Source organism: Carcharodon carcharias, chromosome 5 (assembly GCF_017639515.1).
Source record: "Carcharodon carcharias isolate sCarCar2 chromosome 5, sCarCar2.pri, whole genome shotgun sequence".
Taxonomy (NCBI): domain Eukaryota; kingdom Metazoa; phylum Chordata; class Chondrichthyes; order Lamniformes; family Lamnidae; genus Carcharodon; species Carcharodon carcharias.
The window spans coordinates 52,405,863-52,433,171 of record NC_054471.1 but is presented as its reverse complement, the minus strand read 5'-3'; the positions used below and the strand labels follow the sequence as shown (position 1 = coordinate 52,433,171).

Genomic DNA, 27,309 nt, shown 5'->3' with positions numbered 1-27,309 from the left:
GGCCTCTTCTTTTTGCTGCTGTTGTAAAGAGAGGAGAGAAAATTAATGGTTGGCTGCGTTGTCAACAACATTATAAAGCACTTACAGTTTCATCAGGTGACTGATGGACTGTTGCTTGGTCCTCACTGGCTTGGGAGATGCCGGTCTCACCTTTGGTGCAGGCACGGTTCCAGTCCTCACCGACCAGCTTAGCCGCAAGCTTTTCATATTAGGCGAAGAGCCTGGGCTCAGGTATTCCTCCCACTCCTGTCTAGGATCTCTCCCTTTTGTTGTGGGTGATCTTGTCCTACATAAAAACAAATGGACAGACTATGTGCAGGATGGATGCCAAGGCAATTGATAAGGATGCCTGCCTTCTTTGGGTGCTGAGCGGGCCTGTTTAAGGGCCGAGGACGCGAGTGTGCACAAGATGTGAGAAGAAATGAAGATGTCAAAGTGTGTTTGAGAGAGTCAGTAGTGATGCCCCTTTTTGCTGGTAGAGAGAGATCCCTGCAGACTGTAACCCTGAGAATGTCTGATGGCCTTGAGGAGAGTTGAGAGTGAGGAGAAGGTTGATTTACCCTGATGAAGCAGATGAGATCATTCACCCTCTTCCTGCACTGGATGGCAGTCCTCTTCTCAGTGTTGGTGCTGACCACCCTGGCAATGTGCTCCAAAGTGGACTGAGGTTGGTGGACCTCCTTCTGGCATCATGGAGTAAAGGATCTCCTGACCACCAGAGTGCATTGCTGCTGAACTTGGGGGGCAGTGGGCTTCTTAGCTTTCGAGGCCATCACTTGCCACGACCAGTCCGGGTGCAGTTTAAATATGGTGCTCAGTAAGATGAACCAATGACGTCAAGGTGGGGCAGACAAATGCCATCCCCCCGCTCCACGAGATACGATGCGCTTCATGTTCATGCATACATAATCAGCAGAAAAGCAGATGATCGAGCGTGGAAATCCACCACGCCGGCCAGCAGGAAACACATCGCTTTCCCCACTGGCCACTGCACTTAGTCTCTGGAGCAGAAAATTCCGCCCTATGTTTATAACATGGCTCAAGTGATTTGTTTTGAACGAGTATTTCAACGTAAAATTATATTAACATAACAACTCTAAGATTTTTTACACAATGTTTTTTGTTGATTTGTTCTTGGGATGTGGCTGCTGCAGTATCCTCAGCTGCTCTGTGAAGGGGCGTGGGTTTGTTTTCTGAACCACTAGTCATTGTGTTGTTTACAGAATTCCAGGATGTTGATCCAGCAACGGTGAAGGATCAGAGATATGTTCAAGCCAGGTGAGTGATTTGGAGGGAAATAGTATTCTCATAACATTGCTATTTGAATATTGCTGAAAAGAGAGACATGTTGCAAAAGCTTTTAATATTGTACTCATCAGGACAAACACAAGAATGCCAAATTTCAAGCGATCACAACTATGTATATTGCTGGAGAAAAGCGGTGCCGATTGGTTAGCAAGCTGACTCTAAGTGGTTAAGGTGTTGCCATTTATCCAGTTAACTCAGAAAAAGGTGGAAAGATTGAACACATTTGGTTGTAGAGAATGGGTCCCTGCATGTCAATGTATGTCGCTTCTAGCAAGCATATATGAATCATGTTTGAAGCTCAACTGATTATTGGTTGTTAGTGTAGCTATTAGCACACTCAGGATTGTTCAGCTGCCCAATTGCAGAATCACATCTAACAGATGTTTTGTTTTGGGTTTTGCAAGCACAGGCTGGTCCAGTATGGTCTGTACTATGCCTATTAAACAGCTGGAGGAACATGTTTGATTCAATCAGTTAATTGTTGAGAAATATTACCCATACACCCGGTGTAAAATTCATACATGAAGCTACTTAATTGTGTGGTAAGCAGAACATCTTTTTGGGTTGATGGTAGCATCCTATTAGTGGAAAATACCACTCATGGCGGTACTACATAATAGCAGCCCGAAATGGCTTACTTAACCTGTTTTTCAAACTTTTTGAGATACTTTGCCTTTCCAGGGTAACTTGAGGTATTCCATCATGCTCTTGGTTTGAGCATTGTAGTTGATAGATTGGCTTTTGGGGCTCAGGAGGTGAGCTACTCATGAAAAAGAACCCAGCCTCTGTTCTTGTAGCCATGGGTTGGTGTGGCTGCTTGAGTTATACCTCTGGTCAATGTTGATCCCCAAGGTATTGATAGTGGGGGACTTAGAGATGGTGGTGTTTTTAAAAATCAAGGAGAGATAGCTGGGTTTTCACTTACATCAGGAAAACAAAAAAAACTTTACATCTGTATTTTATATTAGTGGTAGTATAGAGTTTGGGGCAGGAGCAATAATCAGAACTTCCTCCAAGCAGGGAGGAGGAGAATTTCTGCAACATTTGGAAAAACACAAATCTCCTTTTGTACAAAACCCTATTTTTTATGCAGTGCTAAGAAAGTTGCATCCATCAGTTCTGATCATACTGTTTTCTTCTGCTCAAGCGTAGTTGGTGCTGATCAATACAGTAGACAGAGACAAGACGAGTGAGTTTTCTCCAGGTATCAATTCATTTGACTGCTGTATTGCACTTGGGAATGCCAGGTGGTTAGTAGCAATTAGCACTGAAGAGGCAACCATTGGTGGATCACCAATACAAACAAAAAGCTACAGTGAGATCACTGGAAATGGTATCCAAATTCTGAATTACCTAAGGGAATACTAATAAAGGACATGTCCTCTTCTTAAAAGCCCAAGAAGGATAAACATGTTATAAAACTTTTAAAAATTCTAAAATCATGAGTGCCATCAGCAGCTGCAGCAAATGTTCAAAAGCATCTTATGCCATGTTTGAAATGGATATGGGTTTGTACTAATGGCTTTGTGACAATCATAGGCAGGCAGATTGCTTGTCCATTTACAAGCTAGCCTGAATATGGCATCAGCTGGATCTTTGGCATCAATGAGCAGAGTGAGGTGCTCTATTTTTAGCTCCTGGCTGCCCTTTTCTAGGGCACAAAATGGAAGCCTGAAAGTTGAACTTCTGTCGCACTCTCCACTTGGAAAAATCTGAAATTCTCCCCTTCTTCAACAAAACTAGCTATTCTCTGTTGAATATAGATTTATAATTTTTGAACAATTTGGTTTTAATGATTACGTAAGCTTGCATACATTAAAATAATTAGAATTTTTTTTCACTAATTACCTGAACAGTCTGGTAATCAGATGGATCAAATCCCTTCACAGTCACTTCTCTGAAAATTCGTGGCTCCAAATCATCTTGGGTCAGATCACAGTAATAAATAATACCTGAAACAGATTTGCATGTGAAACATTTTCAATATATATGATTAAAAAGAATTCTCAGAAAATGAGCGTCAACGTGGCATAGCAAAGAATGAGAGTCAGTGTTTGCTCACAGCTCCAAAAACAAAACATATTTGTTTTAGAGTCCTGAGTTGCTTCAGTGCCACAACCTATGCCAGGATTTAAAAACTGGCGCAGGCCACATTGTAGCTAGTACAAAACTGAATACTAATATAATGCATGCACGTCTAAAATTCCCTTGCTGTGGACAACTTTCATTTTCAATTCTCACTGAAAAATATGCTATCACACATGAAACCAAAACATCCTTATAATCTAGATACAGTCAACTCCCTCCATTTGTGACCCCCTCTTTTGCGTTTTCACTTAACCATGCTTTATACATCGCATCACCCAATGATTTTCCTCAGGGAAGCGTGCTTGCACCGCTGCTGTAAAACATCTACACGAATGACCAACCTATGGACTGTGTCACACGCCGTTTTATATATGCTGATGACTTCTGTGTCACTGCTCAAAGCACTGATTTTAACACAGTGGAGAAAACGCTTTCTGAGGCCTTGGAGGGAATAACATCCTACTATGAAGAAAAACACCTTCGCGCAAACCCAAAGACGCAAGTTTGTGCATTCCACCTCAGAAACCGTGAAGCCAAACGCCAGCTTAAAGTAACCTGGTGTGGAGCAACACTGACGCATGGAGAGCACCATATCTACTTAGCAGTCACTCTTGACAGATGCCTCACCTTCAAGAATGACATCGAAAAGACAAAGGCAAAAGTGAGCGCACGAAACAACATCCTGAATAAGCTCACTAACACAAAATTGGGAGCAAGCTCGAAAACATTGCGAACCAGTGCACTTGCTTTTTGCTATTCCACTGCCGAATACACCTGCCCTGCATGGAAAAGACCTACTCATGCTAAGAAGATGGATGCCGACTTATCACAGGTTGTTTAAAACAGCAAACACCAAGAGCCTATATACCCTGGCTGATATCGCTCCCCTGATATAAGAAGAATGGTAGCCAGCAAGAAAGAGCGACTCTGTCAAACATCAGATGAGAGGCACCCTCTCATACACCTACACCCAGCCGCCTAAAGTCAAGGAAGAGCTTCATTAACAGTACAAAAACAAAAATACCTAGAAAAACTCAGCAAGTCTGGCAGCATCTGTGGAGAGGAACGCAGTTAACGTTTCGAGTCTGTATGACTCTTCAACAGAACTAAATAAAAATAGAAAAGAGGTGAAATATAAGCTGGTTTAAGGGGGGGGGGAGGGTAGAGCTGGATAGAGGGCCAGTGATAGGTGGAGATTGCCAAAAGATGTCATAGACAAAAGGACAAAGAGGTGTTGAAGGTGGTGATATTATCTAAGGAATGTGCTAATTAAGGGTAGAAAGCAGGACAAGCAAGGTACAGAGAGCCCTAGTGGGGGTGAGGTGGGGTGAAGGAATCGAAATGGGCTAAAAGGTAGAGATAAAACAATGGATGGAAATACATTTAAAAATAATGGAAATAGGTGGGAAAAGAAAAATCTATATAAATTATTGGGAAAAAAGGGGGAGGATCGGAAAGGGGGTGGGGATGGAGGAGAGAGCTCATGACCTAAAATCGTTGAATTCAATATTCAGTCCGGAAGGCTGTAAAGTGCCTAGCCGGAAGATGAGGTGCTGTTCCTCCAGTTTGCATTGAGCTTCACTGGAACAATGCAGCAGGCCAAGGACAGATATGTGGGCATGAGAGCAGGGTGGAGTGTTGAAATGGCAAGCGACAGGGAGGTCTGGGAAATGCTTGCAGACAGACCGAAGGTGTTCTGCAAAGTGGTCACCCAGTCTGTGTTTGGTCTCTCCAATGTAGAGGAAACCGCATTGGGAGCAACGAATGCAGTAGATTAAATTGAGGGAAGTGCAAGTAAAATGCTGCTTCACTTGAAAGGAGTGTTTGGGTCCTTGGACGGTGAGGAGAGGGGAAGTATAGGGGCAAGTGTTGCAACTTCTGCGGTTGCATGGGAAGGTGCCTTGGGAGGGGGTTGAGGTGTAGGGGGTGATAGAGGAGTGGACCAGGGTGTCCCAGAGGGTACGACCCCCGCGGAATGCCGCCGGGGGGTGAGGGGAAGATGTTTTTGGTGGTGGCATCATGCTGGAGTGGGCAGAAATGGCACAGGATGATCCTTTGAAAGTGGAGGCTGGTGGGGTTATAATGAGGACAAGGGGGACCCTATCATGTTTCTGGGAGAGAGAGGAAGGTGTGAGGGCGGATGCGCGGGAGATGGACCGGACACGGTCGAGGGCCCTGTCAACCACGGTGGGTGGAAAACCTCGGTTAAGGAAGAAGGAAGACATGTCAGAGGAACTGTTTTTGAAAGTAGCATCATCAGAACAGAAGCGACAGAGGCGAAGGAACTGAGAGAATGGGATGGAGTCCTTACAGGAAGCGAGGTGTGAAGAGCTGTAGTCGAGGTAGCTGTGGGAGTCGGTAGGCTTGTAATGGATATTGGTGGATAGTCTATCACCAGAAATTGAGACAGAGAGGTCAAGGAAGTGAAGGGAAGTGTCAGAGATGGACCATGTGAAAAGGATGGAGCTTCATGAATAGTATTGTTCCATTACAATCAACCCCATCTGAAGCCCGCATCGCCTTATGGAAAGACCGGCTTGCCAGTCTCAAACAACCCTCAGTGATGGAAATTCTACCGGATGAAAGCCTTCTCCCTGGAGCTAATTGCAACTGGGCAACCTGGAAGTGCCTTAACAGACTTAAGGACTGGTGTAGGTCGTTCAAAGGTGTCACCAAGCAAATGGGGATATACAACCAGCCCGACAACTTGTGAATGTGGAACTGAGCCACAGACTATGCAACATCTCCTGCAATGCCTATCGCTAGAGAAACCCTGCACTGTTGCAGATCTTGCCGAATTCAACAACAAGGCGCAAAAATGTGTCCTGTTCTGGCTGGGCCATGTATAGACTGTCCATGGACATGATAAGCAGACCCACTGTGTGCGCATTTATCCTCATTTATCCTTATCCGCATTTGCTTCTCCCTCTCTCCTCTTTCCCTGGGAGGACGGCAGCCATGACAGAGTGGAGACTGGAATGGTTGCAGCTGAAGTGCAGCCCAAATGAAGGGGTTAACCAAAAAATGTCTGAACCTCTCAATCCAGCTCTGTGCAGTTTTGAAATCTTCACCGATGTACTGCTCAGGGGCTGCCCTGTCTGCCTTATACAAGTACTGCAGCATAATTTGCTGTGGAGTAACTGCCCAAACCAATGTGCTAAACTCATATGTCTGGAACCTATTTAATTGAGTCCCACTAATAAGCATGTTCATTGTTCATGATTTTGCTGTTGAGGTTTCCTGGAAGCATAACCCCTGAACTTTACTGTATGCTGGCAATGCTCAGAAGTACTCTTCAAAAAAAGCATTGATCTGGATGGATATGTAAACAATCAAACATTTTGAAATATTGAACTAACATCCTGGCACTAATATTTCCCCTTCCTTTCTTAAAATGTTGATTCTTTGCTGGTGTGGTTTCACAGGCACTCAATGTTTTATAGTACCTCAAACAAGCTGCCATTATTTACGTGAACGTAGATTAAAAATAAAACATACTTAATTCAGCACTGGGATAAGATGGTCCCTTCCTTCTTTTTCTCTCTCTCACCTTCCCCACCCCAGCATCTGTATCTTATTAAAATACAACTACGTGCTCTATTGCTGCCAGTTTACCAGGACTCCTTGAGAGTTACATTTAAGATTACTGTCAGCTGTGTACACATCAGTTATGTAAGTTAAACATGAGAATGTCCAACTTATCACATTACAGAAAGGATGTGATCACAATGGAGAGTACACAGAAGTAGTTTACGAGGATGCTGCTGAGGAAAGATTGGATAGACTAGAGTTATTTCCTTTGGAACAGAGGATGCTGAGGCTAGATTTAGTTCAGGTGTATAAAATTATTGAGGAGCTTAAATAGAGCAGATAGGAAAGGCCTATTTCACTTTGCAGAGAGGTCAATAACAGAGGCATAGATTTAAAGTAATTCGTAGAAGGGTTAGAGTGGAGTTTAGGAGGATTTTTTTCACCCAGGGAATTGTCAGGGTCTGAAAAGGTGGTTGAGGAAGAATCCTCATTGCATTTAAAAAGTTTTTGGAAATGCATTTGAAGTGTTGTAACCTACAAAGCTACAGATTAAGAGCTGGAAAATGATGTTAGGTTGGAAAGCTCTTTTTCAGCTGGCGTAGGCATGAATTGTCTCCTCCTGCGCAGATTTCTATGATTTTTAAGGGAACCAAGTTCGCCCAATGAAGAATGCACTTTTATTGCAAAAAAAAAATCATTTTTAATTTATTGAGACAAGTTATTATTCATTGGTACACAATGCCTGAATTAAATTCCTCTCTCCCTTTGCAACAATTAGAAATTAAAGTATTTTATTCATGTATTAAGAAGGAACTTTTTTAAAATGAAAAAGTATGTTGATTGATTGATTGGATTGGATCATGAACACTAACAGACAAATATTTAAAAAATTTCACTACTTGTGTGGCAAAACATCATAAAAGTGGTTTGTGCACAGAATGCTGATATGTACATCAGATTTTAAATATAGTATAGATATTTACAGAAGACAGCAAGAAATACAAGATATGTAAATATGTTACACTTAGGAAAAAGGACAATGATATGAGCTGATTAATTAATAAAGCATATCAGCCTCGTTGGTAGATTTATTACTTCCTGTCCAATGTAACTTTTTACAACATATACTTTCGGTAATATCACTATCTTAATCCTTTAGCCAAGATATTCTCATGCAACTGTTGCGTGACCCGTCCTGCCGACTGTGTCATTGCATCTATAAATTATTAGAGTGCCCAATGCTCCAGTTTTTATGATGCCTAACAAATTTTCCATGGCAAATTATTTTTAAAGAGTGCATCCTCTAGGGATGTTATCAATAAAGTGGGAAAAGCAGAATAAGACAAGAAGCAAGTGTAACATATAAAAGGAAGTGAGCACTGTATACAAGACTTATCAATTATTACTAGCCTATTCCCCAGCAACATTATATACAGGGGAGGGACAAGACCACGTGCAGTCTTTAGGTGAAGCTGTATCAGAAAGAGGGATAATTGGACCACAGCACAGATGTAATTCAATTCCTATTTTAGTCATACATTCCCACTTCTATAATAATCTGAATTACTTTTATTTATAGTAATTGATCTGAAGCATTAACTCAGTTTCTCCTTCTTTACAGATACTGCCTGAACTGCTAAGTGTATCCGCCAATTTTTTGATTTGATTGCATTTATACAGTGTCTTGAACATATAATGTCCCAAAATGCTTCACCGAAGTGCAAACATATAAATGTCACTGAGCCAGAGAGAATCAATTTTAAGAAGAGCGACCAAAAGCTTAGTCAAAGATTTAGGTTTTAAAGGGAGGTCTTAAGGAAGACAGAAAGCTAGAGAAGTTTTGGGATGAAATTCCAGAGTATTAGAGCTAGACAGATGAAGGCAAGGGACAATGATGGAGCAAAACGTGGAAGCAGGAAGGGTGCACAAGTTTGCCAGAGTTAGAGGAAGGTATTTAGAGTCCATTATAAAAGATTTAATAGCTGAGCACATGGAAAACAGTGGCAGAATCGGACAGAGTCAGCATGGATTTATGAAAGAGAAATCATGCTTGACAAATCCAATGGCATTTTTTGAGGATGTAACTAGTAGAGTTGATGAGGGGGAGCCAACGGATGTGGTTTATTTGGACTTTCAGAAGGCTTTCGACAAAGTCCCACATAAGAGGTTGACATGTAAAATTAAAGTGCATGGGATTGGAGGTAGTGTATTGAGATGGATAGAAAACTGGTTGGCAGACAGGAAACAAAGGGTAGGAATAAATGGGTCTTTTTCCGAATGGCAGGCAGTGACTAGTGGGGTACTGCAGGGATCGGTGCTGGAACCCCAGTTATTCACAATATATATTAATGATTTAGATGAGGGAATTAAATATATCTCCAAATTTGCAGATGACACAAAGCTGGGTGGGAGGGTGAGCTGTGAGGTGGATGCAGAGATGTTTCAATGTGATTTGGACAAGCGGAGTGAGTGGGCAAATGCATGGCAGATGCAATATAATGTGGATAAATGTGAGGTTATCCATTTTGGTAGCAGAAACAGGAAGGCAGATTATCTGAATGGCTACAAATTGAGAGAGGGGAGTGTGCAACACGACCTGGGTGTCCTTGTACACCAGTCGCTGAAGGTAAGCCTGCAGGTGCAGCAGGCGGTAAAGAAGGCAAATGGTATGTTGGCCTTCATAGCGAGAGGATTCGAGTACAGGAACAGGGATGTCTTGCTGCAATTGTACAGGGCCTTGGTGAGGCCACACCTGGAATAGTGTGCACAGTTTTGGTCTTCTTATCTGAGGAAGGATGTGTTTGCAGGGAGTGCAGCAAAGGTTTACCCGACTGATTCCTGGGATGGCAGGACTGACAAATGAGGAGAGATTGGGTCGATTAGGATTATATTCGCTGGAGTTCAGAAGAATGAAGGGAGGGGATTTCATACAAACCTATAAAATTCTAACAGGACTAGACAGGGTAGATAAAGGAAGGATGTGCCCGATGGTGGGGGAGTCCAGAACCAGGGGTCACAGTCTGAGGATATGGGGTAGACCTTTTAGGACTGAGAATAGGAGAAATTTCTTCACCCAGAGAGTGGTGAGCCTGTGGAATTCGTTACCACAGAAAGTAGTTGAGACCAAATCATTGTATGTTTTCAAGGAGTTAGATATAGCTCTTGGGTTGAGAAGGGATCAAAGGGTATGGGAAGAAAGTGGGAGCAGGCTATTGAGTTGGATGATCAGCCATGATCATAATGAATGGCGGAGCAGGCTCGAAGGGCTGAATGGCCTACTCCTGCTCCTAGTTTCTATGTATTTCTCAGAGGCTGAAATGTGTTCTAGGCACAGGGGAGGGAAGGGTGGGGAATTTAAACAGGGATGAGAATTGTGAGAGGTGTTGGGATTGAGGAGGTCAGCAAGTACAGAGATGATTGATTAGCAGGACTTGGTGAGAGATATGTTATTGGCAATCGAGCTTTGCAGCTGATATTTATGGAGAATGAGGAAAGGAGGATCTCGGAATAGTTGGGTCTGGAAGTGACAAACGCCGGGGCAGAGATAAGCAAGTTGCAAACAATCTGGATCAACCTGAGACAGGGGCCGAAGAACATAATGAACATAAGAGATATTTATTTATTAAAACAAATAAGATGGGCTAAGGTGGGGCAAAGGTAGGTGATAATATGTAAGTGGAGCAGGTGGTCTTTCTGATTGAGAGGTTATAGCATCAGAAGGTGAGGTCAGGATCAAATAGAATGTCAAGGTTGCGAACAATCTGGTTCAGTCTAAGAAAGGGTCAAGTGCTTTCAGAACAGGTCCTCACTCAAAATTTAGCTCTTTCTTACTTATTACTTTTGTTTCATTGCAATGTGATCATTTTTTTTCATTGTTCATTGATGGGATGTGGGCGTCACTGGCTAGGCCAGCATTTAATGCCTATCCTTAATTTCTCTTGAGGAGAAAGCGGTGGTGAGCTGCCTTCTTGAACCGCTGCAGTCCTAGTGGTGTAGGTATACCCAGAATGCTATGGGGGGGGGGGGGAGCGGTTAGTTCCAGGATTTTGACCCAGTGAAATTGAAGTAATGGCAATATATTTCCAAGTCAGGATGGTGAGTGGCGCGGAGGGGAACTTCCAGGTGGTGGTGTTCCCATGTGTCTGCTGCCCTTGTCCTTTTAGATGGCAGTGGTCGTGTGGGTTGGAAGGTGCTGTCTAAGGAGCCTTGATGAGTTCCTGCACTGCATCTTGTACATGTACACATTGCTGCCACTTTGCATTGGTAATGGAGAGAGTGAGTATTTGTGGATGGGGTGTCAGTCAAGTGGACTGCTTTATCCTGGATGGTGTCAAGCTTCTTGAGTGTCTTTGGAGCTGCACTCATTCAGGCAAATGGAGAGTATTCCATCACACTCCTGACTTGTGCTTTGTAGATGCTGGACAGGCTTTCTGGAGTCAGGAGTTGATCCCACAACCTATGATTATCTCAGCAGGGAGGTCGTAACTTACAATTTAATCGACAGTTCAAAGAGGTTATTAAATCGTTCTTTGATGTGGGGTCATGAATACAAGTCTTTTTATACAGGATTACGTACTTGAGAGAATTTAAAATTTTTGAATGGGTTTTCATGATTTCATTTAACTACACTAAGGCCGTTATTTTATTTCTTCTCAACATGGCTCCTGAGGACTTCCCATGCCGGATGCTGGATGAGTTGGCATGGAGGGTAAGGTGGTGGGTGGGGTACATGGGTTAGCATGAGTTGGCAGTAAGTCAACCCCTTATAAACATGGGGGTTATAAGGAACCATTGGGGTGATTTAGAGGGCATAAATTGGGTCATAGATTGGGTCATGGGGGCAGCTGGGGAGGTGAGGAATGTGGGTCAGAAAGCCTAAAATTTAAGGAAGCAACTGGGACGAACGAAGTGGGCCTTTTGAACAGCCCACCTCAGCAGCTGCTGCCTCCGATCTGTGTCTGGTGGTGGCAGGCCTGACTCCATCTTCCCACCCTGAGCGAAAATTGGGTCCAACAGGGTACTTTCCCTGGGGAGTGTGTGCTGAGCCGGAAATTTCCCAACTTGCGCTATGTGCTTTTGAAGTGAAAATCCAAACCAATGAAAGCATGTGTTTGAGAAATACTTACTTTATCTGGTAAAGGAAAAGAGCCCACGCAGCTGCACATTATCTTCATCACAATGGCATCAGACACAAGTGGTGTGATGATGTATTTATCTATAATTTATACCATTGGGTTATGTGTTTGCAAGCAATTAAAAACATCTGGAAACTGTTTTTCCATGAAAATAATTCCCCTTTTAAAATTTGCTTAATTTCTTCTAAAAACAGGCAGCCAACGATCCGAGATAGCCTTAACTAAGCTGACACTGCAACTAATAGTTTATACAAACATTTCAGAACTCAGGCTATTCAATGTAAGTAAAATTAAATGTCACAGTATATTATAATTTACATGTCTCAGATTCTATTATTACAGCATTTAAAAGTTTCATTTGCTCTTTTTAGTTGTAGCATTTTATCATTGCTGAAAGGATTGTAGTAATTAAGGAAAATAGCATGCTGTGCAGGAAGCAGTAGTGTGTCTTGCAGGGAGATAAATATGACCCAGAAATTTTTCAGAACAATGTTACAAAATATAAAATCGCAGTAAAATCATTATTTTGAAAAGTATTACGGCTTAATTCTTAGGTACAACCTGTTAATTAATAAAGAAAAGTTCATCTTAGAGTAACCCTTGTTCACTGATCAGCCACTGACCAAACAATCACAGACAGATCATTTAGCTGAACATTGCAAACAACTCCCAAATCCAAAGGACCAAGAACAAAGATTCTACACTGTATATGGAACTAACCCTTTATTAAATGCTAAAACAAACTTTTCAAATCCTGAACAGACTCTCAAATCCTGGACAGATCTTAATTTAATTAACTCTGCCTTGCTTCATTCAACCATAAAAGGGCCAATTCAATGTAATAAGCTAATTTTCAACCATACTCATTAAACTCTCTATTTGACTTTGCAATAATACGTCAAGAGACTTATTGTTTGAGAATAAGATACAATATCTAAATAGCAGTGTTCAGTAGAACAATTCATTCAAAAAGAGAAGTCATTTAGTTTTTTTTTCAAGAATATGCAAAAGGAATTGATTTTGTCTGTCATTTGAGTCTATGCAGCAAATTCTTAATGCTTTAGATTTAAATAGCAAGAAAAAAATTAGTATTACTGCCAATAATTAACATGTATTACATGGTTTTCCACAGCTGCTAATACTCCTAGTTAAACAAAAGAAACAATAATTAAGCCGCACAAAATGTGCCAAGTGCTGATGAAGTCATGCGAACATGTTGATTTTACTTGTGCCACATTGGTCATGCACTCTTGTAAGCGTCAGTCAGCCTTCAGAGAACAATAGTGGCAAGGGAAACAGACAAGTGCTTGATGGCATCATCAGCTTCCCAACATTTCAGTTGTCCTCCCGCATTTGAAGCTAACTAATGACTATCTTTTCCACAATGAAAAACACATATTTGAGATGTTTACGTAATAGTTTGATGCATGATATATGGAATAAGTATACAAATCTTTGTCTAGATGCTCCTTCATTTCACAAACTATTTTAGTGTAACTAATTGCAACTGTATCACAGGCTGATGAGAATATATGGGTTACGAATATATAGGTTACAGAACAAAAACAAAAAAAATCACAAAATGGGATAGTAGAAATATGAATAAAGAAATTTCAGATGCTGAAAATAAATGAGAAAATGCTGAAAAACAGCGGCTCCAGCAGCATCTATAAAGAGAAAAAGGTGGATTAATAAAGGATTCACCAGAGCTGGAAATGGGGTAGTAAGAGTAAGGGCTGTACTAAGTGGGTTGGGGAAAGGAGAAAGAGAATGGTGCCTGTTGTTCCCTTCTCCATTCTGTTTAGTTCATCCCTAGGAAAGGGCTTTTGGGGTGAAATTCAACTTCGGTAGTAGGGCAAATCCATTTTACACCCCACTTTATTTTCTTCTGTACTGTGTGATGAAATCCGTGTGTTTGTGGGGCCAGTAGGGGAGCGTGTAGGAGCTGTTACCTGAAGTGATGGTTTGTCAAATGTTCTTGTTGGGTACACTGACTTTGGTTTCAAAGCTTGTATGTTTTGAATCAGGCCCTAATTGAAAATTCAGGTTTCTAGAGACACTGAAACTGACTGAAACCAGATAAAAGACAGTCATCTGAGTTCACATCATTCAGTGTTGCAGTATAGTGAAAAAAATGAAGGCTGGGCCCAGGAGTTGGCAACAAGCAAATACAAGATTGTAGCAGCTCTTTCTGTTAAAGTTATTGACTGACTAGACCTAGCTATACAGTGCACAGGGTTGCCACTGAGGGTTTGGATAAATACTGGTGGATCCATTCCATCAAGACTGTCATGAGAAGAGCGAACGTGGTTCTGGAGAAATGAAGACCCATGCCCATGGAACTAGGGTTGGTTGGGAGCTGATGTTGGATGAGAATTGATGGCTTAAAGAAAAGGAGCTGAAATTCTACCAAAAATATGAAGGACTTTGATGGCTGCAATTGGTGCCATGTATGCTGAGTGGACTGCTTAGTGATCTATGAGATCTTTGTTGTATCTATTACTTAATGTGTAAATTATAATTTAAATTGACCACAATTTGCCTATTAATTCATGTTTGATTTAGGTTTGATTGTTAAAGTGATAAAAAAAGTCCAGGCATTAGCCCATTGTTAAAAAAAAAATTTCTTCCAGTCTTTGGGGTACAACTTTACTTATTAATCTATTTCTGTACTAACCTGGTGTCAGGAAACTAGTAAACTGGTAGAAGATTTCAGTGTCCTTCTTTTGCCCACTGTAGCCCACAATACTGCCCACGTCCAATGGAAATGTCTTTAAGTGTGCGCCTGTGGCCAGTTCATGAAGCTGTAGAGCATGCTTCACATCATGGAGGTAGCATAAAATCAGAAAGTTGTTCTTGACACATCCTGCCCATTCTGAAAACATAGATAACTTAAATAGTAAATACATTAGAAAAACAAATGACAGAAATTTAATTATAAACATTGACCTCAAGTAAGGCAACAATCCAAATTACCCTTCTGTGTATTTTTGATGATTCATGTATTGCTAAAAAAATGTTAGTGCACCTTTATCACAAGTGTGCAATAATTTCATCACAATCAGAGATCTTTGTGCAATTATTCATTTTACATTAATGACAAAAATGCACCTGTCAAGGCCTACAGTAAACACAAGCTAATCAAATACTTCGCAAAATTCCAGTATAAAATTTAAATGTTTTGAAAGTAATTAATAGCAGGAGAATTTATTGAAGATTTTCAGGATTTGCTTTATAAGTTTGTCATAATGAAGCTAAACTTTGACAATCAACTTTGTGAAATCTTAGTATGAAAGACTTCACCTGATGTGACTTGACCAATATAGCATGAACATCTGTGTATAAAGAAATAACAAATGGATTTGGTTCAGCCCATTTATTGGGGCAGACTCTGGCATCTCCTGTTATGGGCTGAATCAGAAAATAACATGCAGGCGTGAGCTATAGCAAAAATCGTACATACTCAGATTCTTAAATGTTGCATACCCTACAAAAGGGATTAGAATTCAGTATAAAATTCAGGTAGTCACAAAGTAAGCTTAAGTTTAGCATAATAACTAACAACTTCAGGAAACTCTTGCAAATGCTGGGGTGAATTTTATACCACCTGCCAGCACATTAGAAGGCCGTGTTGGGGCCTTCTAAAATAGAATTGGTGGACTGCCTGCACTTAGGCCTACTGAGGAACGAGGCGCTTGAAGCAGACCAGCAGCTTTCAATGTGCGGGCTGTTGTCAGGCAGGAAGATGAGTTGGGGGGAGGGGCGGGCTGTTGTGGGGTCCCTTGTACCTGCAACCCTCCCGGCCTCTAAACTCCCCCCCCCAATCTCTTCCACCCCCCACTTGGTGGGAAGGCCTGACCAAAAGTCCCTGATTTACCTGAAGTTGGGAATCGATCACTCTTTTCCTGGACAAAAACAAAAATACCTGGAAAAACACAGCAGGTCTGATAGCATCTGCGGAGAGGAACAGAGTTAACGTTTTGAGTCCATATGACGGCTTGCAGATTCAGAAGTGACCACTATTCATTTCTGGCGCTGCTGAGACTACAGAAACAGCTCTCGAGGGCAGTGCTTCCTCCCAGATAAGGGTGGAGGACCCAATCTAAACCAATTAAGGCTGCCCTCGGCTTATCATCGCTTCAGGGCAGCTGGGTTTCTGGTCAGTGTGGTGCCGACGGACTTTTCAGTTGGAAGGGGCCGGGTAATTTATCCCTTGTAAAATCTACCCTTCTGCCTATCTTGGGTAATGTTTCCACTAAACTTTGTAATGAGCTCGAGAAACAGAGGGAAGGTGGCTGGCTCTTGATTGTGCAGGTGATCTACAATGTTTTTGTTTCCTTGAAGCCGATATTTGAAGTTCAGTCAGTAATACTGCTCTCCTGTGACCTTCCTTTTGACATAGGAGAAGGAGAACTTTCTAGTGATCCTTTCCTTTATACTGTAGGCTAAAGGTTTTATCACTTCCATCCTAGTATCCCCAAGGTTGGTTGGAATCAAGGTCGCCCAATTCCTGTATTTTCAGTCATATCTATTTTCATTTCAGATTTCCAGCTTCTTTTCCTTTCTTTATATTGTAACAGTGATTACACTTAAAAATATTTAATTAGATGTAAATGCTCTAGGATCATTGAAAGGTTCTATATAAATGTGGGTTCTTTTCATTCTTTATTTCAGCTTTTCACTTTCTATGTAGGATTTACATCCAAAACATTGGCCCCAATTTTGTTGGACCAGACATCTTATAGCAATGTTAAAGACCTTTATCCTTCAGCCAAATTTGCACGATAAGTCACTAGAACAGCAAATTCATAACAGCATGGTGAAGGCAGTAGGACATCTGGGACCATCAGAGTAACACCTTAACTCAATGAAATGTAAGGGTTGAGAAAGAAAAACAGGAATGAAAGAGTAAAGTGAATCAGGTGGTTGACTCACAGTCAAATCAGCACAGAAAGGGAAATAAAGAGGGAAAGAAGGATTGGATTGAGAGAGAAAAGAGGCAGAAAGGAAAAGTAACATTAACATTTTAAATCTCTTAAAAAATGCAATGTGACTCAACAATTTAAACTGTTCAACTTTCTGGGCCACAAGATTGATTAGCATTTCATTAACAAGAAGTTAATTACAGTTAAGCACATGCCTAATTTTCTGCTGTGAGTTTAACGTGCAAATCTAGCAAATTCTTAAACATAATTGAGGGAAGGCAGCTACCTAAGGGTGAGATACCATTTGTCAGAGGAACACGAAGCAGGGTAAATTGACCAGCAAGTTATAGCAATTTGCAACTCATGACATTATCTTTTCTTCGCCACAATTTACTGGCTAATTTGCACGTTTAATAACGTCATGTATTGTGAACTCACCACTAGTTTTCTAGGAAGATTTGGGCCATTAAGTTGCTCTTTTTCCTTTTCAGATGTTGATAGGCCTGTGTATTGTCACAGCAGTGCTTTGCTTGTTGCTTTTCCACAGTAAACTCCTTTTTTAAAATCACAATTCTACAATATATATTATCTAGAATATTAAATTATACTTAAAAAGTATGAATAGAGTTTTGTGTTCTATTTAAAAAGAACTGCCATGTCTGGAAATAAACCATTTTTGCTAAAGATATGTAAATTATATTATTACGGTTAAGGATATACAGATGGAGGGTAGCGATTGATTAATTACCTTGAGCACATGTAAAGAGAGAGACTTGGGGCTGTATCATCATCCCCAGAAATGACATTTTGATTTGGTTTTGTAAGTTTCCTTTTGAAAATTTTGATCTTTTGTTGCAGTGCCCCACCAGGGGATGTCACTCCTTCATGTCTTGATTTTTGTTTAATTGATTGAGTTTTGTTTTTCTAACAAGTCTATAAAGGTGAGACTTAGTGCCCCTCTGAGAGGCTATCAATTTAATTAGTTCATTTGTTAATTAGTTTATTTTTGTTCCATTGGTTTAAGCAAAAGAGTATAAAGAGAGACTTGGCCCCTTTGAAGTATTGATCATTTGATTACTCAAAAGAGTGTAAAGAGAGGCTTCAGGAACTGGTTAGTTCAGTTCACTAGATGGCAAGTGTGTGGTTCAGAAAAACACTAATATGGGTTCAATTCCCATTCTGGCTGAGGTGGACTTGAGACTTGCCTTCTTGCCTGTCCCACCCTTGATGTGGCATGGGGCCCCTCAAGCTGTATAACCACTTTCTCTTTGTCGAGGCTGAAACAGCTCAGTTGCAAGAAAATCTAAAGGTGCCTGGTTCAATGCTTGGTTTCAACAGCTCTCATTCTCGTTTCTGTAGTGTAGTGGTCATCATATTCGATTTACATGCGAAAAGTCCTTAACTCGAAACTGTGCAGAAACAAACTTGCTCATCTAAGTCTGAGGAAAAGTTCCACAATTCACATTTGTTGTTGAACATCCACTGAATATAGTATCCTATGCCCCTGTAAGGGGTGGTTCTTTGGTTAATTAGTTTATTTGATTATTTGTTTTGCTCAAAGAGTATTAAGAGAGGCTTCTGGAGCACTGGGTTAGAGAGAAGACAGACATTTGTAATGTTGCATTCTGTAAATAAATTTAGTATTAAGTAAAAGATTGGCATCTGGTTTCCTACTTCACCAACGGGCTTCATAGTCTCAAGGGAAGGAGGAAAATAAACAATCCAGAAGTGAAAGAATAAGAATATTTCAATTTCAAGATATAAAGCACTAGGCAGAAAGTAACTGTGGATATTCTTTAGAAAAGCTGATTATGGTGAATGGCAGCATACCAGATCGAAGTCCTTTCCAGAACTCGAATCAACCTTCTATTCACAAGTTCCACTGATGTTTGCTGGGAATTTGAGAAAGGGATTATTTTACAGAGGAATTTATATTAATCCCTTGCTAGCAGTAGAGGCTATGGGAGTGATTGTAAAGCAAATCCATAAGCACCAGTGCTCACTGCCTACTTGTTCCTCTTGCACTTGCTGAGCATCTCCTTAATCTTGCTTAAACTCCATGTCAGAGTGTGGATGTGTTATTCATTACTGGAAAATCTGACAGTATGTATGAAAGTACAGTCAAGTAAACAGAGAAAATGCCTTCAACAATTACATAACAAGCATGTAGCTTTCAATGTTGCCACGTCAACTCAGCGTCTGGATCTTATACTACGCAATTTCCTTAAAACCTGAGATGATAACCCATTGATCTAGCATTACCTGTTCTCTCACCACTTTAGTTTGCCAAAGATGAACTTATTTGGAGAGAGGAAGAAGCAATAATAGTCAGATCACATGGCTTTTTAGCTTTAAAAGATGGTCTAACCACTCTAAGCAGAATTCAAACGAGACATTTAGCGCTATCTACACAAATTTCATAATGGTAGGACATAGAGTGCTAGGATCTGAGATTCATGTAGCTGCTTCTACACCTTCAACTCATCAATTTCCTCAAGGATTTTTTTTGATGATGGCAACTGTCAATGAGCGTTAATGCAAATTTCATATTTAGCATGCAAAGTTTCTAGCATCTGGGGTCAGAGTCTCAAAACCTTTAAACAAATAAAGAGACAGTTGTACCTGTATCTTATTCATTCATGTCAAACAATCTGTCAGCAACTGCTGCCATCAAAGAGACTAGAAAGAAGTTGATCAATAATACACAAATCCATGTGATGCAGATCACAAGAAAGAAATCAACTTGGCATCTTTCACAACCTCAAGGCCACAAAACACTTTACAGACAATGAAATCCTGGAACTCCCTCCCTAACAGCACTGTGGGTGCACCTACACCACATGGACTGCAGCGGTTCAAGAAGGCAGCTCACCACTACCTTCTCAAAGGCAATTAGGGATGGGCAATAGGTGCTGGCATATAGCAATGCCCACATCCCATGAATGAATAAAAATAAGTACTTTTGAAGTGTAGTCACCTGCAATGCAGGAAATGCAGCATACAATTTGCACCCAAGATCATCTCACAGACAGCAAAGAGATAATGCCTTTAATTATGTTGGTTAAGAGATGAATATAAACAAAGTCAGAGGCAAGGGTGCTACCAACCAAGTCAAGGCTGTAGAGGCAAAGAAACATGGTACTGGGATCAATGTGCTCAGTTGCAATGAGTAACCTTTTCAGCCTAATACTGAAGTTTTCAATATTACACAATCTGAATTCATTAGCTAGTGGTATAATTACATAAATAGCCATTGGTATGAAAGCAAATTCTGTTACTGGGAGGAACACCTCGATTGAAGATTTTTAGAGTAACTCAACAAACTTTCCTAGCTTATTTTTGTTTCAAAATCTCAACATCAGTCACGCATCTATCTAGTGACTTTCTGCAGAAGGAGCACAGATTTTTAAAGGCATCAAAGGTGTCTGACTTTTCTATAGTAATCTACCCAACAGGTGATTTACATGTTCCAAGGGAGCCACGGAGAGTTTGAGACACAAACTGGTGAATGTAATGGGTCAATGAATGATTTTATTGCTACTATCTCATTGGTGCATTTTCCTCTTGTTCTCAAATTCCTCCAAAGCCCCATCTCAGCTTATTTGGGAAATCTTCTTCAATCGCATAAATAGGGCAGAAATAGGTATTTAGCTCCTCAAGCTCATTTCGTCATTCACTTAGATCATGGTTGAGCTGCAACACAAGTACGTTCATCCACCTTGTATTCTAGCCAGTAGCTTCCATTCCCGATTCCCCACCCTGACTACTTCAGCATCAGTGACAAATTTATTTATTATGCCCCGCATTATGAATTCTACATATCTTTCTTCAATAAAAGACTACCAGAAACCTCTCTCTTTGACCAAGCATTTGGTTTTCTCAACACAACAAAATTCTTTCAATTCCTCCATGGTGTCTACTTCTTGAAGGCAATTTGAAGTGTTTAGGCGAGGAAGGTTGTTTCAGTGCCAGTTGATCTAATTCATGCATCTTTCTTTTATCTGACTCCATACTTTCCAACTGTTAACAGATAATAAAGATGACCTGGTTGAAATATATGAACATGAAAAGGAGAAATTATTTTCAGGCCATTTCATTCTATTATTTATTAAAGATATTAGTCTCCTTGTATTCTGTGTGTTGAAGGTACCCTGGATGACTTGGATCAAGGGACCCACTGTATCATCAGCAAATATGGCTACAATACAAAGATAGGTGGAATGAGTTGTGCAGAGGAGTCTGCAGAGGCATATAAATAGTTTAGGTGGATGGGCAAAAATTTGGCAGATGGAATGTAATGTGGAAAAATTTGAGGCTGTCCACCTGGGGAGGAGGAATAGAAAAGCAGAATATTATTTAAGTAGAAAGAGGCTGTAGAAAATGCTGCAGTACAGAGGGATCTGAGTGTCCTTGTGCATGAATCACAAAGTTAGCATGTAGGTAGAGCGAGTAATTAAATGGAAATGGTAAATGGAATGTTGACCTTTATTGCAAGGGGGATGGAACATAAAAGTAGGGAATTGCAGTTGCTACAACTCTACAGGGCATTGATGAGACCACACCTGTATTGTGTACACTTTCTATCTCCTTACTTAAGGATATACTTGCACTGGAAGCAGTTCAGAGAGAGTTCCCTGGTTCCTGGGATGTACGGGGTTTCTTATGAGGAAATGTTGAGCAGGTTGGGACTATATGCATTGGAATTTAGAAGAATGAGAGGTGCTTTTATTGAAACATATAAGATTCTGAGGGGGCTTGACTGGGTAGATACTGAGAGGATGTTTGCTCTCATGGGGGAATCGAGAACTAAGGGGCACAGTTTAAAAATAAGGGGTCTCTCATTTAAGACAGAGATGAAGAGGAATTTATTCTACAGAGGGCAGTAGAAGCTGAGTCATTAAAATATTCAAGATTACACAGATTTTTTGATTTTTTAAAAATTAATTCAGGGGATGTGGGCTGCTCAGGTTGGGCCAGCATTTATTGCACATCCCTAGTTGCCTTTGAGAAGTTGGTGGTGAGCTGCCTTCTTGAACTGCTGCAGTCCATGTGGTGTAGGTACACCCACAGTGCTGTTAGGAAGGGAGTGCCAGGATTTTGACCCAGTGATAGACAAGGAAGAGTGATATATTTCCAAGTTAAGATGATGAGTGACTTGGAGGGGAACTTCCAGGTGGTGTTGTTCCCATCTACCTGCTGCCCTTGTCCTTCTAGATGGTAGTGGTTGTGGGTTTGGAAGGTGCTGTCTAAGGTGCCTTGGTGAATTCCTGCAATGCGTCTTGTAGATGGTACACACTGCTGCTACTGTGTGTTGGTGGTGGAGGGAGTGAATGTTTGTGGGTGTGGTGCCAATCAAGCGGGCTGCTCTGTCCTGGATGGTGTCAAGCTTCTTGAGTGTTGTGGGAGCTGCACTCATCTAGGCAAGTGGGAAGTGTGCCATCACACGCCTGACTTGTGTCTTATAGATAATGGACAGGCTTTGGGGAGTCAGGAGGTGAGTTAGTTGTCGCAGGATTCCTAGCCTTGACCTGCTCTTCTAGCCACAGTATTTATATGGCTAGCCCAGTTCAGTTACAAGTCAATGGTAACCCCCAGGATGTTGATAGTGGGGTATTCAGTGAAGGTAATGCCATTGGACATCAAGGGGCAATGGTTAGATTCTCTCTTGCTGGAGATGGTCGTTGCCTGACACTTGTGTGGCGTGAATGTTACTTGCCACTTGTCCGTCCAAGCTTGGATATTGTCCAGGGCTTGCTGCATTTGGACATGCACTGCTTCAGTATCTGAGGAGTTGCAAATGGTGAACATTGTGCAATCATCAGTGAACATTCCCATTTCTGACCTTATGATGGAAGGAAGGTCATTGATGAAGCAGTTGAAGATGGTTGGGCCTAGGACACTACCCTGAGAAACTCCTGCAGTGATGTCCTGGAGCTGAGATGACTGACCTCCAACAACCACAACCATCTTCCTTTGTGCTAGGTATGAGTCCAACCAGCAGAGAGTTTACCCGATTCCCATTGACACCATTTTTGCAACAGCTCCTTGATGCCACACTCAGTCAAATGCAGCCTTGATGTCAAAGGCAGTCACTCTCACCTCACCTCGAGAGTTCAGCTCTTTTGTCCATGTTTGAACCATGGCTGTAATGAGGTCAGGAGCTAAGTGGCCCTGGCAGAACCCAAACTGGGCATCAGTGAGCAAGTTATTACTGAGCAAGTGCCACTTAATAGCACTGCTGATGACCACTTCCATTACTGATAATCAAGAGTAAACTGATGGGGGGGGTAATGGGCCGGGTAGGATTTAGAGACATAGAGGTCTACAGCACAGAAAAAGGCCCTTCGGCCCATCGAGTTTGCGCCGGTCAAACAAGTACCTAACTATTCTAATCCCATTTTCCAGCACTAGGCCCATAGCCTTGTATGTCATGGCATTGCAAGTGCACATCCAAATACTTCTTAAATATTATGAGGGTTTCTGCTTCTACCATCCTTTCAGGCAGTGAGTTCCAGATTCTCATCACCCTCTGGGTGGAAAAATTCTTCCTCACATCCCCACTAAACCTCCTGCCCCTTGGCTTAAATCTATGCCCCTGGTTATTGATCCCTCCACCAAGGGGAAAAGTTCCTTCCTGTCTACCCTATCTATGCCCCTCATAAATTTTATACACCTCAATCATGTCCCCCCTCAATCTCCTCTGCTCCAAGGAAAATAACCTCAGCCTATCCAATCTCTCCTCATAACTTAAACTCTCCAGCCCAGGCAACATCCTGATTTGTCCTGCTCTGTGTGTACGGGACATACCTGGGCAATTTTTCACAGGTAGATGCCAGTGTTGTAGCCGTACTGGAACAGTTTGGCTAGAAGCACAGCAAGTTCTGGAGCACAAGTCTTCAGTACTATTGCCGGAATATTGTCAAGGCCCATAGTCTTTGCAGTATCCAGTGCTTTCAGCCGTTTATTGATATCACTTGGAGTGAATCGAATTGGCTGAAGGCTGGCATCTGTGATGCTGGGGACCTCTGGAGGAGGCCGAGATGGATCATCCACTCGGCACTTCTGGCTGAAGATTGTTGCAAATGCTTCAGCCTCATCTTTTGTAATGATGTGTTGGGCTCTTCCATCATTGAGGATGGGGATATTTGTGGAGCCTCCTCCTCCAGTGAGTTGTTTAATTGTTCACCATCATTCACGACTGGATGAGGCAGGACTGCAAAGCTTAGATTTGATCCCCTGGTTGTGGGATCACTTAGCCCTGTCTATCTGTTGCTGCTTATGCTGTTTGGCACGCCAGTAGTCCTGTGTTACAGCTTCACCAGGCTGACACCTCAGTTTGGTGCTGCTCCTGGTATGCCCTCCTACACTCTTCATTGAACCAGCATTGATCCCTTGGCTTGGTGGTAATGGTAGAGTGGGGGATATGCCAGACCATGAAGTTACAGATTGTGCTTGAGTTGAGTTCTGCTGCTGCTGATGGCCCACAGAGCCTCATGGATTCCCAGTCTTGAGTTGCTAGATCTGTTTGAAATCTATCCCATTTAGATTGGCAAGTGAGGCAAGGTTATGGGGGCGGAGGGGGCAGGCAAGCAAGAAAATTAGATTAAGGCTATAATCAGATCAGCCATGATCTTATTGAAAGGTGGTGCAGGCTCAATGGGCTGAATGGCCTACTCCTGTTCCTATTTATTATGATTTTAAGTCATCTTCAACAAAGCTACTATCATCAAAACGTTCTCAATGTTAATGCCAGGCCTTTGCCAGTTTATATTCATGACCTCAGTTACATATATAGTCATTTAGCTGATATAAATAGGTCCAGTAGCATGTTGTTTCCTGTCATTTAAATTGACAAGGGATATAATGGGATTTACTTGAATTAATAAACCCAGTATGACTGGAGCAAGACTGAGCAACATTCCACAATCGCTACAAAGTAAATCTCAATGTAAACAATTTCAATTTTAGGGACATTTAGCAGAGCTTCTAAATTCTTTGGAGAACTTTGTGCCAGGCATTTTCAAACACAAACGAATTGTTTGAAAATTGTACCGATATCATCACAAAGAAAATTAAAATTTGTGGAATTTGTGTATTTGTAGCATTGCATTCAAAAATGTTACACAGTGGCCCAGTGCCATAACACTGGTGGAACACCACCAATGCTGCAAAGGAACTGATTTACTCCTGGAATTCCCTACAGCAGTGGTAGGCAACCTGCGGCTTGCGGGCTGTATGCAGCCATCAGGATTCTGGGTGTGGCCCCGTAGTATATTTGCTGACAGTTGCCCATGCGCAGGGTTGCCGGATTCTGCTGATTTCCTCCAAGTTGTTTTTTTCCTACCAGTACTACTCAAGTGATACGCACACAAAACAAGGGTGCGTGAAGTGAGGTGCGTGTTGATTGCACACAACATTGACTGCGTCCAATCAAAGTGCTGCTACAGTTCAATCGGCATGCCCAGCAAATTCTTAATCATGGGGTCCTGGTTAGTGAACATGCCTGATTTCAATCTTGCAGCCCACTAAGATGAAGGAAGGCCACTCACACAGCCCACTCAATAGCCTAGGTTGCCCTCCACAGAAAGGGAAGGAAATAGTAACATGAGGCAAGTAACTGCCCTCCTGAGCTGGTTACAAAACAACTGGCAAAAAATGGGGAAGACAGATAATGGGAAAAATTAATATACAAATAGGGTGGCACAATGCACTGATGTGTCAATCTGTTGGATTACAATGTAGATATAGGGTGCGCGATTTATACTTGGCAAGTTCTCATTGAAACATACGAAATAGGAGTAGACCATTCGGCCCCTCGAGCCTGCTCCGCCATTCATTAAGATCATGGCTGATCTGTTTGTGTTTTGAATTCCACATTCCCATCTATCCCTGATAACCTTTGATTCCCTTGCCTAACAAGAATCTATCCGTCTCCACCTTAAAAATATTCAATAACCCCAACTCCACTGCCATCTGAGGCGGAGTTCCAAAGACAGCTTAGTCAAAGTCATCTTAGTCGTTCCATGCGCATGCAACAACATACATGTATATCTTGAATATTACTGAGAAGAGAGACATTTTTGTCGAAGCTTTTCATCTTACATTCATCAGGGTAATTCACAAGAAATACCAATGTTGGAAAACAACATATTTATACTGTATGAGAAGAAAGTGCTGACTGGTTGGCAAGTGGGCTCTGATATCATACAAACTTACGAACAGGCCCAAGGGCATCATTTTTGGCCCCAAGAAGTGCCTAGTCTATCTCAGGTTACCCTGGAAGTGCAAGGTACCTCAAAAATTTGAGCAACAGGTTAAGCTAGCTGTTTCATTCTGCTACTGTGCTGTAACAACAGAAGTGGTATTCACCACTAACAGGATGCTGCTGTCAAGCCAAAAAGACATTCTTCCTATCACACAAATGAATAATGTGGTGTATGAATTTCAGTTCTAGTGTGATGCTTGGTATGTAGGCAGTACATCCAAAAGACAGGCGGATTGTATCAAACAGCATGTCCCTTCCTCTAAGATAAAAGATAATGCCATTTCCAAAACGGCTCTTCTGACATGTCTTTCTTCTTCCTTAACCGAGGTTTCCCACCCACAGTGGTTGACAGGGCCCTCAACCGTGTCCAACCCATCTCTTGCGCCTCTGCCCTCACTTCTTCCTTTCCCTCCCAGAACCATGATAGCGTCCCCCTTGTCCTCATGTTTCACCCCACAAGCCTCCGCTTTCAAAGGATCATCCTCCACCAATTCTGTCAATTCCAGCATGGTGCTACCACCAAACACATCTTCCCTTCACCCCCCACCGTCAGCATTCCGTAGGGACCGTTCCCTCCTGGGCAGCCTGGTTCACTCTTCCATCACCCCCAACACCTCATCCCCCTCCCGCAGCACCTACCCATGCAGTCGCAGAAAGTGCAACACCTGCCTCTTTACCTCTTCCCTCCTCACCGTCGAAGGGCCCAAACACGCCTTTCAAGTGAAGCAGTGCTTCACTTGCATTTCCCTCAATTTGGTCTACTGTCTTCGATGCTCCCAACACAGTCTCCTCTACATCGCAGAGGCCAAACGCAGGCTGGGTGCCCGCTTGGCAGAACACTTTAGGTCTGTCCGCAAGCGTGACCCAGACCGTCCTGTCACTAGCCATTTCAACACACCATCCTCTCATGCTCACATGTCCGTCCTTGGCCTGTTGCAATGTTCCATTGAAGCCCAACGCAAACTGGAGGAACAGCACCTCATCTTCTGATTAGGCACTTTACAGCCTTCTGGACTTAACATTGAGCTCAACAACTTCAGACCATGAACTCTCTCCT

At 41.9% G+C, this 27,309-nt stretch overlaps 1 protein-coding gene across 2 annotated transcripts in view; it reads right to left on the bottom strand.

The window, feature by feature from the left end:
* LOC121278412 (prolyl endopeptidase) overlaps window positions 1–27,309 on the bottom strand; it is a 128,914-nt gene that overhangs the window by 62,217 nt on the left and 39,388 nt on the right. For both annotated transcript variants that reach the window (XM_041188806.1, XM_041188807.1), the window contains exons 9-10: window positions 14,740–14,937; window positions 3,157–3,260 (exon numbers count right to left, since the gene is read on the bottom strand). In XM_041188806.1, the coding sequence (XP_041044740.1) occupies window positions 3,157–3,260; window positions 14,740–14,937 (302 nt within the window). The remainder of the gene's footprint in view (window positions 1–3,156; window positions 3,261–14,739; window positions 14,938–27,309) is intronic.